This window comes from Nerophis ophidion, linkage group LG21, assembly GCF_033978795.1.
Source record: "Nerophis ophidion isolate RoL-2023_Sa linkage group LG21, RoL_Noph_v1.0, whole genome shotgun sequence".
NCBI classification, from domain to species: Eukaryota; Metazoa; Chordata; class Actinopteri; order Syngnathiformes; family Syngnathidae; genus Nerophis; species Nerophis ophidion.
The window spans coordinates 44,799,517-44,814,182 of record NC_084631.1 but is presented as its reverse complement, the minus strand read 5'-3'; the positions used below and the strand labels follow the sequence as shown (position 1 = coordinate 44,814,182).

At 30.5% G+C, this 14,666-nt stretch overlaps 1 protein-coding gene across 1 annotated transcript; it reads left to right on the top strand.

Moving 5' to 3' along the window:
• The first annotated feature begins 13,545 nt into the window (after window positions 1–13,545).
• On the top strand, window positions 13,546–14,466 carry LOC133540184 (free fatty acid receptor 3-like). The gene has a single exon (XM_061882748.1). It carries the CDS (start codon window positions 13,546–13,548, stop codon window positions 14,422–14,424), a length of 879 nt encoding a protein of 292 aa, XP_061738732.1. The 3' UTR covers window positions 14,425–14,466.
• Window positions 14,467–14,666: the final 200 nt, after the last annotated feature.

Genomic DNA, 14,666 nt, shown 5'->3' with positions numbered 1-14,666 from the left:
CAACAACTTGAAAATGATCCTTCTAAAGTACACTTATTAAAGACGAAAAACTATCATCTATTTGCGATTAATCGCGATTACACAGCTTAATCGTTTGACCGCCCTCGTATGTGCGTATGCACGTGTGTGTCTGGAAAAGTGTTTTGTGTCCTTTTTGTGGTGAGTTGTGTAAAAAAGCATAACTTTTAGTAAACATTTGCATAAAACAAGCAAATTGTCCTGTCATATGTTGATAGTATCAACAACTTGAAAATGATCAACTTTTATCTGCCATTAATGATGACTTCCCTTCGGACAGTGCGATTAATCACAGTTAGACATTTTGATTGTACACTTAAAAGTATACTTATTAAACGTAAAAATAAAACATTTTAAAATCTGTGATTAGTCACGATTATTTCTGAGTTAAGTAGGGACAAAATGCGATTAATCACAATTAGCTATTTTAATTATACACTAAAATAAAAACTAAAAATCTGCGATTAGTCATGATTATTTATGAGTTAAGTAGGGACAAAAGGCAATTAATCACAATTTGATATCTAAATGTAATACTTAAAAATACACTTATTAAAGATTAAAAAATGTAAAAAAAAAAAAATCTGGAAGTAGCCGTGATTATGCCCGAGTTAAGTAGGGACAAAATGCAATTAATCACAATTAAATGTTTTATTTTTACACTTAAAAGCATATTTATTAAAGATTTTTTTTTTAATCTGCGATTAATCGCGATTATTTCTTAGTTAAGTAGGGACAACATGCGATTAATCACAATCAGCTGTTTTAATTATACAGTAAAATAAATTTAAAAAAAAAAATCTGTGATTAGTCATGATTATGAGTTAAGTAGGGACAAAAGGCAATTAATCACAATTTGATATCTAAATGTAATACTTAAAAATACACTTATTAAAGATTAAAAAATGTAAAAAATAAATAAATCTGGAAGTAGCCGTGATTATGCCCGAGTTAAGTAGGGACAAAATGCAATTAATCACAATTAAATGTTTTATTTTTACACTTAAAAGCATATTTATTAAAGATTTTTTTTTTAATCTGCGATTAATCGCGATTATTCCTTAGTTAAGTAGGGACAACATGCGATTAATCACAATCAGCTGTTTTAATTATACAGTAAAATAAAAAAAATAAAAAAATCTGTGATTAGTCATGATTATGAGTTAAGTAGGGACAAAAGGCAATTAATCACAATTTGATATCTAAATGTAATACTTAAAAATACACTTATTAAAGATTAAAAAATGTAAAAAAAAAAAATCTGGAAGTAGCCGTGATTATGCCCGAGTTAAGTAGGGACAAAATGCAATTAATCACAATTAAATGTTTTATTTTTACACTTAAAAGCATATTTATTAAAGATTTTTTTTTTAATCTGCGATTAATCGCGATTATTCCTTAGTTAAGTAGGGACAACATGCGATTAATCACAATCAGCTGTTTTAATTATACAGTAAAATAAATTTAAAAAAAAATCTGTGATTAGTCATGATTATGAGTTAAGTAGGGACAAAAGGCAATTAATCAAAATTTGATATTTAAATTTTACACTTAAAAGTACACTTATTAAAGATTTTTTTTTAAATCTGCAATTTATCGTGATTATTTCTACATTAAGTAGGGACAAAATGTGATTAATCACAATTACAAATTTTAAACTTAAAAGTACACTTATTAAGCGATTGGTCGCGATTATTTTTGAGTTGAGTAGGGACAAAATGCATCCATCTATCCATCCATTTCCTACCGCTCATTCCGTTTGGGGTTGCAGGGGGCGCTGGTGCCTATCTCAGCTTCAATCGGGCGGAAGGTGGCGTACACCCTGGACAAGTCGCCACCTCATCGCAGGGCCAAAACAGACAGACAACATTCACACTCACATTCACACTGCAAGTAATCAAAATGAGCTATTTTAATTGTGCACTTAAAAGTACACTTGTTAAAGATTTATTTTAAAATCTGCGATCTGTCACAATTATTTATGAGTTGAGTAGGGACAAAATGTGATTAATCACAATCATCTATTTTAATTGCGCACTTAAAGTACACTTATTGGGAAAAAAAATCAGTGATTAGTTGCAATTATTTCTGAGTTAAGTAGGGACAAATTGCGGTAAATCACAATTGAATATTTTAATTGTGCACTTAAAAGTACACTTAAAGATTTTTTAAAAATCTGCGATTTGTCGCAATTATTTCTGAGTTAAGTAGGGACAAATGTGATTAATCACAATTACATATTTTATTGTACACTTGAAAGTACACTTATGAAATATATATATTTTTTAATCTGCAATTATTTCTGCGTTAAATAGGGAAACAATGCAATAAATCATAATGAGATATTAAAATTTTACACTTAAAAGTACATTTATTAAAGATTTTGTTTTAAAATCTGCCATTTGTCATGATTATTTATAAATTAAGTAGGGACAAAATGTGATTAAAAACAATTAGATATTTTAATTGTACACTTAAAAGTATACTTATTAAAGAAAAAAATAATCTGCGATTAGTCACAATTATGATTATAAGAAATAGATATTTTAATTGTACACTTGAAAGTAAACTTATCGCAGATTTTTTTTTTTTTAAATCTGCGATTATTTCTTAGTTAAGTAGGGACAAATTGCGATTAATCACAATTACCTATTTAAATTGTGCACTTAAAATACACTTATCAAAGATTTTTTTTTAAATCTGCCCGCGACCCCAAAAAGGGAATAAGCGGTAGGAAATGGATGGATGGATGATTTATTGCAATTATTTCTGAGTTAAGTGGGGACAAAATTTGATTAATCACAATTAGATGTTTTAATTGTACACTTAAAAGTACACTTATTGAAGAAAAAAACTGTGATTAGTCGCGATTATTTCTGAGTTAAGTAGGGACAAAATGCCATTAATCACAATGAGCTATTTTAATTGTGCACTTAAAAGTACACTTGTTAAAGATTTAAAAAAAAATCTGCGATCTGTTGCCATTTATTTCTGAATTAAGTAGGGACAAAATGTGATTAATCACAATTATCTATTTTAATTGTGCACTTAAAGTACACTTATTGGGAAAAAAAATCAGTGATTAGTTGCAATTATTCCTGAGTTAAGTAGGGACAAATTGCGGTAAATCACAATTGAATATTTTAATTGTGCACTTAAAAGTACACTTAAAGATTTTTAAAAAATCTGCGATTTGTCGCAATTATTTCTGAGTTAAGTAGGGACAAATGTGATTAATCACAATTACATATTTTATTGTACACTTGAAAGTACACTTATGAAATATATATATTTTTTTAATCTGCAATTATTTCTGCGTTAAATAGGGAAACAATGCAATAAATCATAATGAGATATTTAAATTTTACACTTAAAAGTACATTTATTAAAGATTTTGTTTTAAAATCTGCCATTTGTCATGATTATTTATAAATTAAGTAGGGACAAAATGTGATTAAAAACAATTAGATATTTTAATTGTACACTTAAAAGTATACTTATTAAAGAAAAAAAAAATCCGCGATTAGTCACAATTATGATTATAAGAAATGGATATTTTAAAAGTAAACTTATCGCAGATTTTTTTTTTAAATCTGCGAATATTTCTGAGTTAAGTAGGGACAAATTGCGATTAATCACAATTACCTATTTAAATTGTGCACTTAAAATACACTTATTAAAGATTTTTTTTTAAATCTGTGATTTGTTGCAATTATTTCTGAGTTAAGTGGGGACAAAATTTGATTAATCACAATAAGATGTTTTAATTGTACACTTAAAAGTACACTTATTGAAGAAAAAAACTGTGATTAGTCGCGATTATTTCTGAGTTAAGTAGGGACAAAATGCCATTAATCACAATTACCTATTTAAATTGTGCACTTAAAATACACTTATTAAAGATTTTTTTTTAAATCTGTGATTTGTTGCAATTATTTCTGAGTTAAGTGGGGACAAAATTTGATTAATCACAATAAGATGTTTTAATTGTACACTTAAAAGTACACTTATTGAAGAAAAAAACTGTGATTAGTCGCGATTATTTCTGAGTTAAGTAGGGACAAAATGTAATTAATCACAATGAGCTATTTTAATTGTGCACTTAAAAGTACATTTTTTAAAGATTTTTAAAAAAATCTGCGATCTGTTGCCATTTATTTCTGAATTAAGTAGGGACAAAATGTGATGAATCCCGAAGAGATATTTGAAAGTTAGACAGTCCTAGCATGTAGAAACAGAACATGTGTGCATCAGTGACAGTTCAGCCTCTTTTCCTGTGGGCGGGGCTTCCCCAGTAGCCATACTGTAGCTCCGCCCCCTCGCTCCCACCAACACGAAGCATCACCTTCTCCACCCTTTCCTTGTCACCTTTGACCCAGTGAGTGATTAGCGTACATTTCCTCATGATAGCAATGAGATCTGGTTGCCAGGCGACGGTGTTTGCCGAGCGCGCGGAGAAGACATTTGTGTCCAGAAGCTTTATTAAACTTCCGGCGGGTGAAGATGGAGACTGGATATAAGCACGCCTGCGCTCTGAAGGGACGGAAGAAGCGCCGCAGAGGGATGGAGAGACACATGTCTGACTTTTCACGCTGCTCAGGTAGGCCTGATGTTCACAACTATTTCTTCATTGGACTTTATAGCCACTGTTGTTTTTGTTTTTAGTCGTAGGAAATGAACGGATGGAATTTGAAAAAAAAAAAATAGCTTCTGAAAGAGATTATTTTTCAAAGCGTCGTGTAAAATGTCAATGATTGAATGACAGGGTGCGTCCAAAAGGTGTTCCAAGCCCCTTCCTGCTCCATCACTGACATAACACCAGAGGCAGTGGTTCTGCATTGGCACCCATGCCAGGTTTCAATGATGACCAATTGTGGGGTTTTCACTAAAAGAAAGTACCTCATTAGGATTTTTCCCTGTTTTAGTTCAAAAAATGCATCGAGTTAAGGTTTCAAGTTGGATTCAAAAGGTATAAAAGTTGTTTTTGTATTGATAAAAAAGTGTGAAAAAATGGAGGGGCCCTCAAAACATAATTATGATTATAGCTTTGAATGTGGATTAATCACACTTGAATTTGGATGAATCATGATTAGCCCCATTTTCAAATCTGGATTATATATGAATAACACAACTCTCAATATTGCATTTGGATTCATTGTAGTCAATCAAACTTTTGAATGTGGATTAATCATGATTAATCACATTTACATTTTGATTAATCAAGATTAGTCACTTTTTAACATTTGGATTAAATATGAATAATAACTAAATTTCGCATTTGGATTAATTGTAGTCAATCAAATTTTTGAATGTGGATTAATCATGATTAATCACAGTTACATTTTGATTAATCATGATTAGTCACTTTTACAAAATTTGGATTAAAAATGAATAATAACTCAATTTTGCTTTGGGAATAATCGTAGTCAATCACACTTTTGAATGTGGACTAATCATGATTAATCACACTTGAATTTGGATAAATAATGATTAGTCACTTTTTCAAATTGGGATTAAGTATGAATAATAACCACATTTTTCATTTCAATTGTAGTCAATCACACTTGGATGTGGATGAATCATGATTAATCACTTTTTGACATTTGGATTAAATATGAATAACACTCAATTTTGAATTTGGATTAACCATGATTAATCACACTTGAATTTGGATTAAATATGACACACTGGATTCATTGTAGTCAATCACACTTTTGAATGTGGATTAGTCATGATTAATCACACTTGAATTTGGATAAATCATGATTAGTCACTTTTTCAAATTTGAATTAAATATGAATAATAATCCTATTTTGCATTTGTAATAATCATAGTCAATCACACTTTTGAATTTGGATTAGTCATGATTAATCACACTTGAATTTGGATTAAATATGAATAATGACACTCAATTTTGCATTCGGATTCATTGTAGTCAATCACACTTTTGAATGTGGATTAGTCATGATTAATCACACTTGAATATAGATAAATCATGATTAGTCACTTTTTCAAATTTGAATTAAATATGAATAATAATCCTATTTTGCATTTGTAATAATCATAGTCAATTACACTTTTGAATTTGGATTAGTCATGATTAGTCACATTTGAATTTCGATTAAATATGAATAATGACACTCAATTTTGCATTCGGATTCATTGTAGTCAATCACACTTCTGAATGTGGCTTGATCATGATTAATCACACTTGAATTTGGATGAATCATGATTAGCCCCATTTTCAAATCTGGATTATATATGAGTAACACAACTCTCAATGTTGCATCTGGATTCATTGTAGTCAATTACACTTTTGAATTTGGATTAGTCATGATTAATCACACTTGAATATGGATGAATCATGATTAGTCACTTTTTCAAATTTGAATTAAATATGAATAATAATCCTATTTTGCATTTGTAATAATCATAGTCAATCACACTTTTGAATTTGGATTAGTCATGATTAGTCACACTTGAATTTGGATTAAATATGAATAATGACACTCAATTTTGCATTCGGATTCATTGTAGTCAATCACACTTCTGAATGTGGCTTGATCATGATTAATCACACTTGAATTTGGATTAATCATGATTAGCCCCATTTTCAAATCTGGATTATATATGAGTAACACAACTCTCAATATTGCATTTGGATTCATTGTAGTCAATTACACTTTTGAATTTGGATTAGTCATGATTAATCACACTTGAATTTGGATTACATATGAATAATGACACTCAATGTAGTCAATCACACTTTTGAATGTGGCTTAATCATGATTAATCACACTTGAATATAGATAAATCATGATTAGTCACTTTTTCAAATTTGAATTAAATATGAATAATAATCCTATTTTGCATTTGTAATAATCATAGTCAATTACACTTTTGAATGTGGATTAGTCATGATTAGTCACACTTGAATTTGGATTAAATATGAATAATGACACTCAATTTTGCATTCGGATTCATTGTAGTCAATCACACTTCTGAATGTGGCTTAATCATGATTAATCACACTTGAATATGGATAAATCATGATTAGCCCCATTTTCAAATCTGGATTATATATGAGTAACACAACTCTCAATGTTGCATCTGGATTCATTGTAGTCAATTACACTTTTGAATTTGGATTAGTCATGATTAATCACACTTGAATATGGATAAATCATGATTAGTCACTTTTTCAAATTTGAATTAAATATGAATAATAATCCTATTTTGCATTTGTAATAATCATAGTCAATTACACTTTTGAATTTGGATTAGTCATGATTAGTCACACTTGAATTTGGATTAAATATGAATAATGACACTCAATTTTGCATTCGGATTCATTGTAGTCAATCACACTTCTGAATGTGGCTTGATCATGATTAATCACACTTGAATTTGGATTAATCATGATTAGCCCCATTTTCAAATCTGGATTATATATGAGTAACACAACTCTCAATGTTTCATTTGGATTCATTGTAGTCGATTACACTTTTGAATTTGGATTAGTCATGATTAATCACACTTGAATTTGGATTACATATGAATAATGACACTCAATTTTGCATTTGGATTAATTGTAGTCAATCACACTTTTGAATGTGGATTAGTCATGATTAATCACACTTGAATATAGATAAATCATGATTAGTCACTTTTTCAAATTTGAATTAAATATGAATACTAATCCTATTTTGCATTTGTAATAATCATAGTCAATTACACTTTTGAATTTGGATTAGTCATGATTAGTCACACTTGAATTTGGATTAAATATGAATAATGACACTCAATTTTGCATTCGGATTCATTGTAGTCAATCACACTTCTGAATGTGGCTTAATCATGATTAATCACACTTGAATATAGATAAATCATGATTAGTCACTTTTTCAAATTTGTATTAAATATGAATAATAATCCTATTTTGCATTTGTAATAATCATAGTCAGTCACACTCTTGAATGAGTATTAATCATGATTAATCACACTAGAATTTTGATTAATCGTGATTAGTCACTTTTTTTTGCATTTGGATTAATCGTAGTCAATCCCACTTTTGAATGTGGATTAATCACACTTGAATTCTGATTAATCATGATTAGTGAATTTTTTTATTTTGGACTAAATATGAATAATGACACTCAATTTTGGATTTCGATTAATCATAGTCAATCACACATTTGAAAGTGGATTAATTAAACTTCAATTTGGATTAATCATGATTAGGCACTTCTTAAAATGTGGATTAAATAAGAATAACACACAATTTTGCATTTGGATTCATCTTAGTCAATCACACTTTTGAATGTGGATTAGTCATGATTAATCACACTTGAACATGGATAAATCATGATTAGTCACTTTTTCAAATTTGAATTAAATATGAATAATAATCCTATTTTGCATTTGTAATAATCATAGTCAATCGCACTTTTGAATGTGGATTAATATAAGATTAATCACACTTGAATTTGGATTAATTGTAATTAGTCACTTTTTCAAATTATAATTAAATATGAATAATAACTCTCAATTTTGCATTTGGATTAATCATGATTAGCCCCATTTTAAAATCTGGAATATATATGAGTAACACAACTCTCAATGTTTCATTTGGATTCATTGTAGTCAATTTCACTTTTGAATGTGGATTAGTCATGATTAATCACACTTGAATTTGGATTACATATGAATAATGACACTCAATTTTGCATTTGGATTCATTGTAGTCAATTACACTTTTGAATTTGGATTAGTCATGATTAATCACACTTGAATATGGATAAATCATGATTAGTCACTTTTTCAAATTTGAATTAAATATGAATAATAATCCTATTTTGCATTTGTAATAATCATAGTCAATTACACTTTTGAATGTGGATTAGTCATGATTAGTCACACTTGAATTTCGATTAAATATGAATAATGACACTCAATTTTGCATTCGGATTCATTGTAGTCAATCACACTTCTGAATGTGGCTTGATCATGATTAATCACACTTGAATATGGATAAATCATGATTAGTCACTTTTTCAAATTTGAATTAAATATGAATAATAATCATATTTTGCATTTGTAATAATCATAATCAATCACACTTTTGAATTTGGATTAGTCATGATTAGTCACACTTGAATTTGGATTAAATATGAATAATGACACTCAATTTTGCATTCGGATTAATTGTAGTCAATCCCACTTCTGAATGTGGCTTAATCATGATTAATCACACTTGAATATGGATTAATCATGATTAGTCACTTTTTCAAATTTGAATTAAATATGAATAATAATCCTATTTTGCATTTGTAATAATCATAGTCAATTACACTTTTGAATGTGGATTAGTCATGATTAGTCACACTTGAATGTGGATTAAATATGAATAATGACACTCAATTTTGCATTTGGATTAATTGTAGTCAATCCCACTTTTGAATATGGCTTAATCATGATTAATCACACTTGAATATGGATAAATCATGATAAGTCCCTTTTTCAAATTTGTATTAAATATGAATAATAATCCTATTTTGCATTTGTAATAATCATAGTCAGTCACACTCTTGAATGAGTATTAATCATGATTAATCACACTAGAATTTTGATTAATCGTGATTAGTCACTTTTTTTTTGCATTTGGATTAATCATAGTCAATCCCACTTTTGAATGTGGATTAATCACACTTGAATTCTGATTAATCATGATTAGTGAATTTTTTTATTTTGGACTAAATATGAATAATGACACTCAATTTTGGATTTCGATTAATCATAGTCAATCACACATTTGAATGTGGATTAATTAAACTTCAATTTGGATTAATCATGATTAGGCACTTCTTAAAATGTGGATTAAATAAGAATAACACACAATTTTGCATTTGGATTCATCTTAGTCAATCACACTTTTGAATGTGGATTAGTCATGATTAATCACACTTGAACATGGATAAATCATGATTAGTCACTTTTTCAAATTTGAATTAAATATGAATAATAATCCTATTTTGCATTTGTAATAATCATAGTCAATCACACTTTTGAATGTGGATTAATATAAGATTAATCACACTTGAATTTGGATTAATTGTAATTAGTCACTTTTTCAAATTGTAATTAAATATGAATAATAACTCTCAATTTTGCATTTGGATTAATCATAGTCAATCACACTTTTGATTGAGTATTAATCATGATTCATCACACTTGAATTTGGATGAATCATGATTAGTCACTTTGTTCAAATTTAGATTAAATATGAATATTACCACTCTCAATTTTTCATTTGGAATAATTGTAATCAATCACAATTTGGAATGTGAATTAATCACACTAGAATTTTGATTAATCGTGATTAGTCACTTTTTCAAATGTGGATTAAACATGAATAACACTCAATTTTGCATTTGGATTAATCGTAGTCCATCCCACTTTTGAATGTGGATTAATCACACTAGAATTTGGATTAATAATGATTACTCACTTCTTAAAATGTGGATTAAATATGAATAACACACAATTTTGCATTTGGATTCATTTTAGTCAATCACACTTTTCAATGTGGATTAATCATGTTTAATCACACTTGAATTTTGATGAATGCTAATTAGTCATAATTTGAATTAATTTTGAATATTAACTCAATTTTGCATTTGGAATAACCATAGGAAATCCTATTTTTGAATGTGGATTAATCACATTTGAATTTGGATGAATCATAATTACGTAGTCACTTTTTTGAATTTGGATTAAATATGAATAATAACACTATTTTGAATTTGGATTAATCGTAGTCAATCACACTTTTGAATGTGGATTAAAAGTGACTAGTCCCTTTTTCAAATTTGAATTAAATATGAATAATAATTAAATGTTGCCTTTGTGATAATCATAGTTAATCACACTTTTGAATGTGGATTAATCCTGATTTATCACAGTTGAATTTCGATTAATTGTGATTAGTCACTTTTTCACATTTGGATTAAATATGAATAATAACACTCAATTTTGCATTTGGATTAATCGTGGTCCATCACACTTTGGAATATGGACAAATCATGATTAATCACACTTGAATTTGGATTAATCATGATTAGACACTTTTTAGAATTCGGTTTAATTATGAATAACAATCAATTTTTCATTTGGATTAATCGTAGTTAATCCCACTTTTGAAAGTGGATTAATCACACTTGAATTTGTATGAATCATGATTAGTCCGTTTTTGAAATTTGGACTAAATATGAATAATGACACTGAATTTTGCATTTGGATTAATCGTAGTCAATCACACCTTTGAATGTGGATAAATCACACTTGAATTTGGATTAATCAGGATTAGTCACTTCTTAAAATGTGGATTAAATATGAATAACACACAATTTAGCATTTGGATTCATTGTAGTCAATCACACTTTTGAATGTGGATTAATCATGATTAATCACATTTACATTTTGATTAATCAAGATTAGTCACTTTTTAACATTTGGATTAAATATGAACAATAACTCAATTTCGCATTTGGATTAATTGTAGTCAATCAAACTTTTGAATGTGGATTAATCATGATTAATCACGGTTACATTTTGATTAATCATGATTAGTCACTTTTACACAATTTGGATTAAAAATGAATAATAACTCAATTTTGCTTTGGGAATAATCGTAGTCAATCACACTTTTGAATGTGGACTAATCATGATTAATCACACTTGAATTTGGATAAATAATGATTAGTCACTTTTTCAAATTGGGATTAAGTATGAATAATAACTACATTTTTCATTTCAATTGTAGTCAATCACACTTGGATGTGGATGAATCATGATTAATCACTTTTTGACATTTGGATTAAATATGAATAACACTCAATTTTGAATTTGGATTAACCATGATTAATCACACTTTTGAATTTGGATTAATCAAGATTAAGCACAGTTAAATTTGGATTACTCTGGATTAGTCACTTTTTCAAATTTGGATTAAATATGAATAATAACTCAATTTTGCATTTGGATTAATCGTAGTCAATCACACTTTTGAATGTGGATTGATCATGATTAATTAACTGGAATTTGGATGAATCATGATTAGTCACTCTCTGAAATTTGGACTAGATATGAATACTAACACTCCATTTTGTGTTTGGTATATTGTAGTTTTTTTTTTAATTTACAGTAATATTCTGTAAAGAACAGAATTTTAATTAATTTAATGGGTAATTTGCTGTAAAGTTAAGTATTTGTATTTGGAAAAAAAACATGTTTGAAAAATATGATAATAATGGATACTATCAAAGTTTAAAATGTTGGCAATTTCAAGCAGTACAAATATTTTGAGTCGCCCGCTGGCCTGTTCTAAAAATAGCTCAAATAGCAGCACTTACCAGTGAGCTGCCTCTATTTTTTAAATTTTATTTATTTACTAGCAAGTTGGTCTCGGTTTGCTCGACATTTTTAATTCTAAGAGAGACAAAACTCAAATAGAATTTGAAAATGCAAGAAAATATTTGAAAGATTTGGTCTTCACTTGTTTAAATAAATTCATTTTTTCTTTTACTTTGCTTCTTATAACTTTAAGACAATTTTAGAGAAAAAATACAACCTTAAAATTGATTTTAGGATTTTTAAACACGAATACCTTTTTACCTTTTAAATTCCTTCCTCTTCTTTCCTGACAATTTAAATCAATGTTCAAGTTTTTTTTTTTTTTTATTGTAAAGAATAATAAATACATTTTAATTTAATTCATTTTAGCTTCTGTTTTTTCGACAAAGAATATTTGTGAAATATTTCTTCAAACATATAATTAAAATTCAAAGAAATTATTCCGACAAATCTAGAAAATCTGTAGAATCAAATTGAAATCTTATTTCAAAGTCTTTTGAATTTATTAAAAAAATTTTGTTCTGGAAAATCTAGAAGAAATAATGATTTGTTTTTGTTAGAAATATAACTTGGTCCAATTTGTTATATATTCTAACAAAGTGCAGATTGGATTTTAACCTATTTAAAACATGTCATCAAAATTCTAAAATTAATCTTAATCAGGAAAAATGACTAATGATGTTCCATAAATTCTTTTTTCAATTTTTTCAAAAAGATTCAAATTAGCTAGTTTTTCGGTTGAATTTGGACGTTTAAAGAGTGGGAATGGAAGATAAACTACGTTTAAAAGTTTAATTTTCATTTTTTGTGTGTTTTCTCCTCTTTTAAACCGTTTAAGTGTTTTTTTCATCATTTATTCTCTACAAAAAACCTTCCGTAAAAGGAAAAAAAACGTACGGACAGAAATACCCATTTTTTAATAGATATAGATTTATTTCTTAAAGGTAAATTGAGCAAATTGGCTATTTCTGTCCATTTATTTAAGTGTGTATCAAACTGGTAGCCCTTTGGCATTAACGAGCAGCCAGGAAGCAGCTCTTGGTTTCAAAAGGTCTGTGACCCCTGACCTCGACCTGGACCCTAACGGCCGTGTCCTCCAGTGTGCCAGTGAGCGCCATGCTGCAGCTGCTGCTGTCGGTCTACATCTTCACCTTCCTGATGGGGGTCCCCGCCAACGTCCTGGCCTTCTGGACCTTCTGCCAGAAGGTGCGCACCAGGGCGGCGCCCATAGACGTCCTGCTCCTGAACCTCACCATCTCCGACCTCATCTTCCTGGCCTTCCTGCCCTTCAAGATGAAGGAGGCCTCGGACAACATGGCCTGGGTGCTGCCCTTCCCGCTCTGCCCCTTCAGCGGCTTCGTCTTCTACGTCACCATCTACAACAGCACCCTGATGCTCACCGCCGTGGGCGTGGAGCGCTACTTGGGCGTGGCCTACCCGCTGCGCTACGCCCTGTGCCGCCGGCCTCGCTACGCCGTGGTGGCCTGCGTGGTCATCTGGGCGGTGACCTCCATCAACCTGAGCGTGGTCTACATCATGCCCTACGCCCAGTGGGGCCACGCCCAGCCCCCGCCCACCTGCTACATGGAATTCACCGAGGCCGAGCTGAGGATTCTTCTTCCTCTGCGCCTGGAGCTCTTCCTGGTCCTCTTCTGCATCCCCTTCCTCATCTGCTGCTTCTGCTACGTCAACTTCATCCTGGTCCTGTCCCGCCTGCCCAACATCAGCCGGCGAAGACGACTGCGCGCCATAGGGCTGGCCCTGGGGACCCTGGTGGTGTTCGCCGTCTGCTTCGGCCCCTACAACGCCTCCCACGTGGTGGGCTTCGTGCACTTTGAGAGCCAGGAGTGGCGGAACGTGGCCTTGCTGTCCAGCACCCTCAACGCCTGCCTGGACCCGTTCATCTTCTACTTCTCCTCGGCCGCCGTCAGGAGCATGATGAAACGCTGCTTCAAGAACGTGGCGGCCAAGATGCACATCCTGAAGTGTGGATGAAGTCCTGACTTCAACCCAAATCCTTCACCTGGCTTATTTATACTCCGGTTTATTCGCTGATCGCTTTTTATTGGAGTTTGTTTGGAAATCCACTTCTATCTGTAATTTAATCTGGGTTTTCGATTTATTTGGTTGCTTTCTGTGGATTCCGATACTTTTGTGTTTAAGTACCGTATTCTTCGGACTACAAGGTGCACTTAAAATCCTTTCATTTTCTCCAAAATTGACAGTGCGCCTTACAA

Excerpts from the sequence above, each read along its gene's own strand:
- LOC133540184 (XM_061882748.1), top strand. The coding sequence starts at position 13,546 with ATGCTGCAGCTGCTGCTGTCGGTCTACATCTTCACCTTCCTGATGGGG.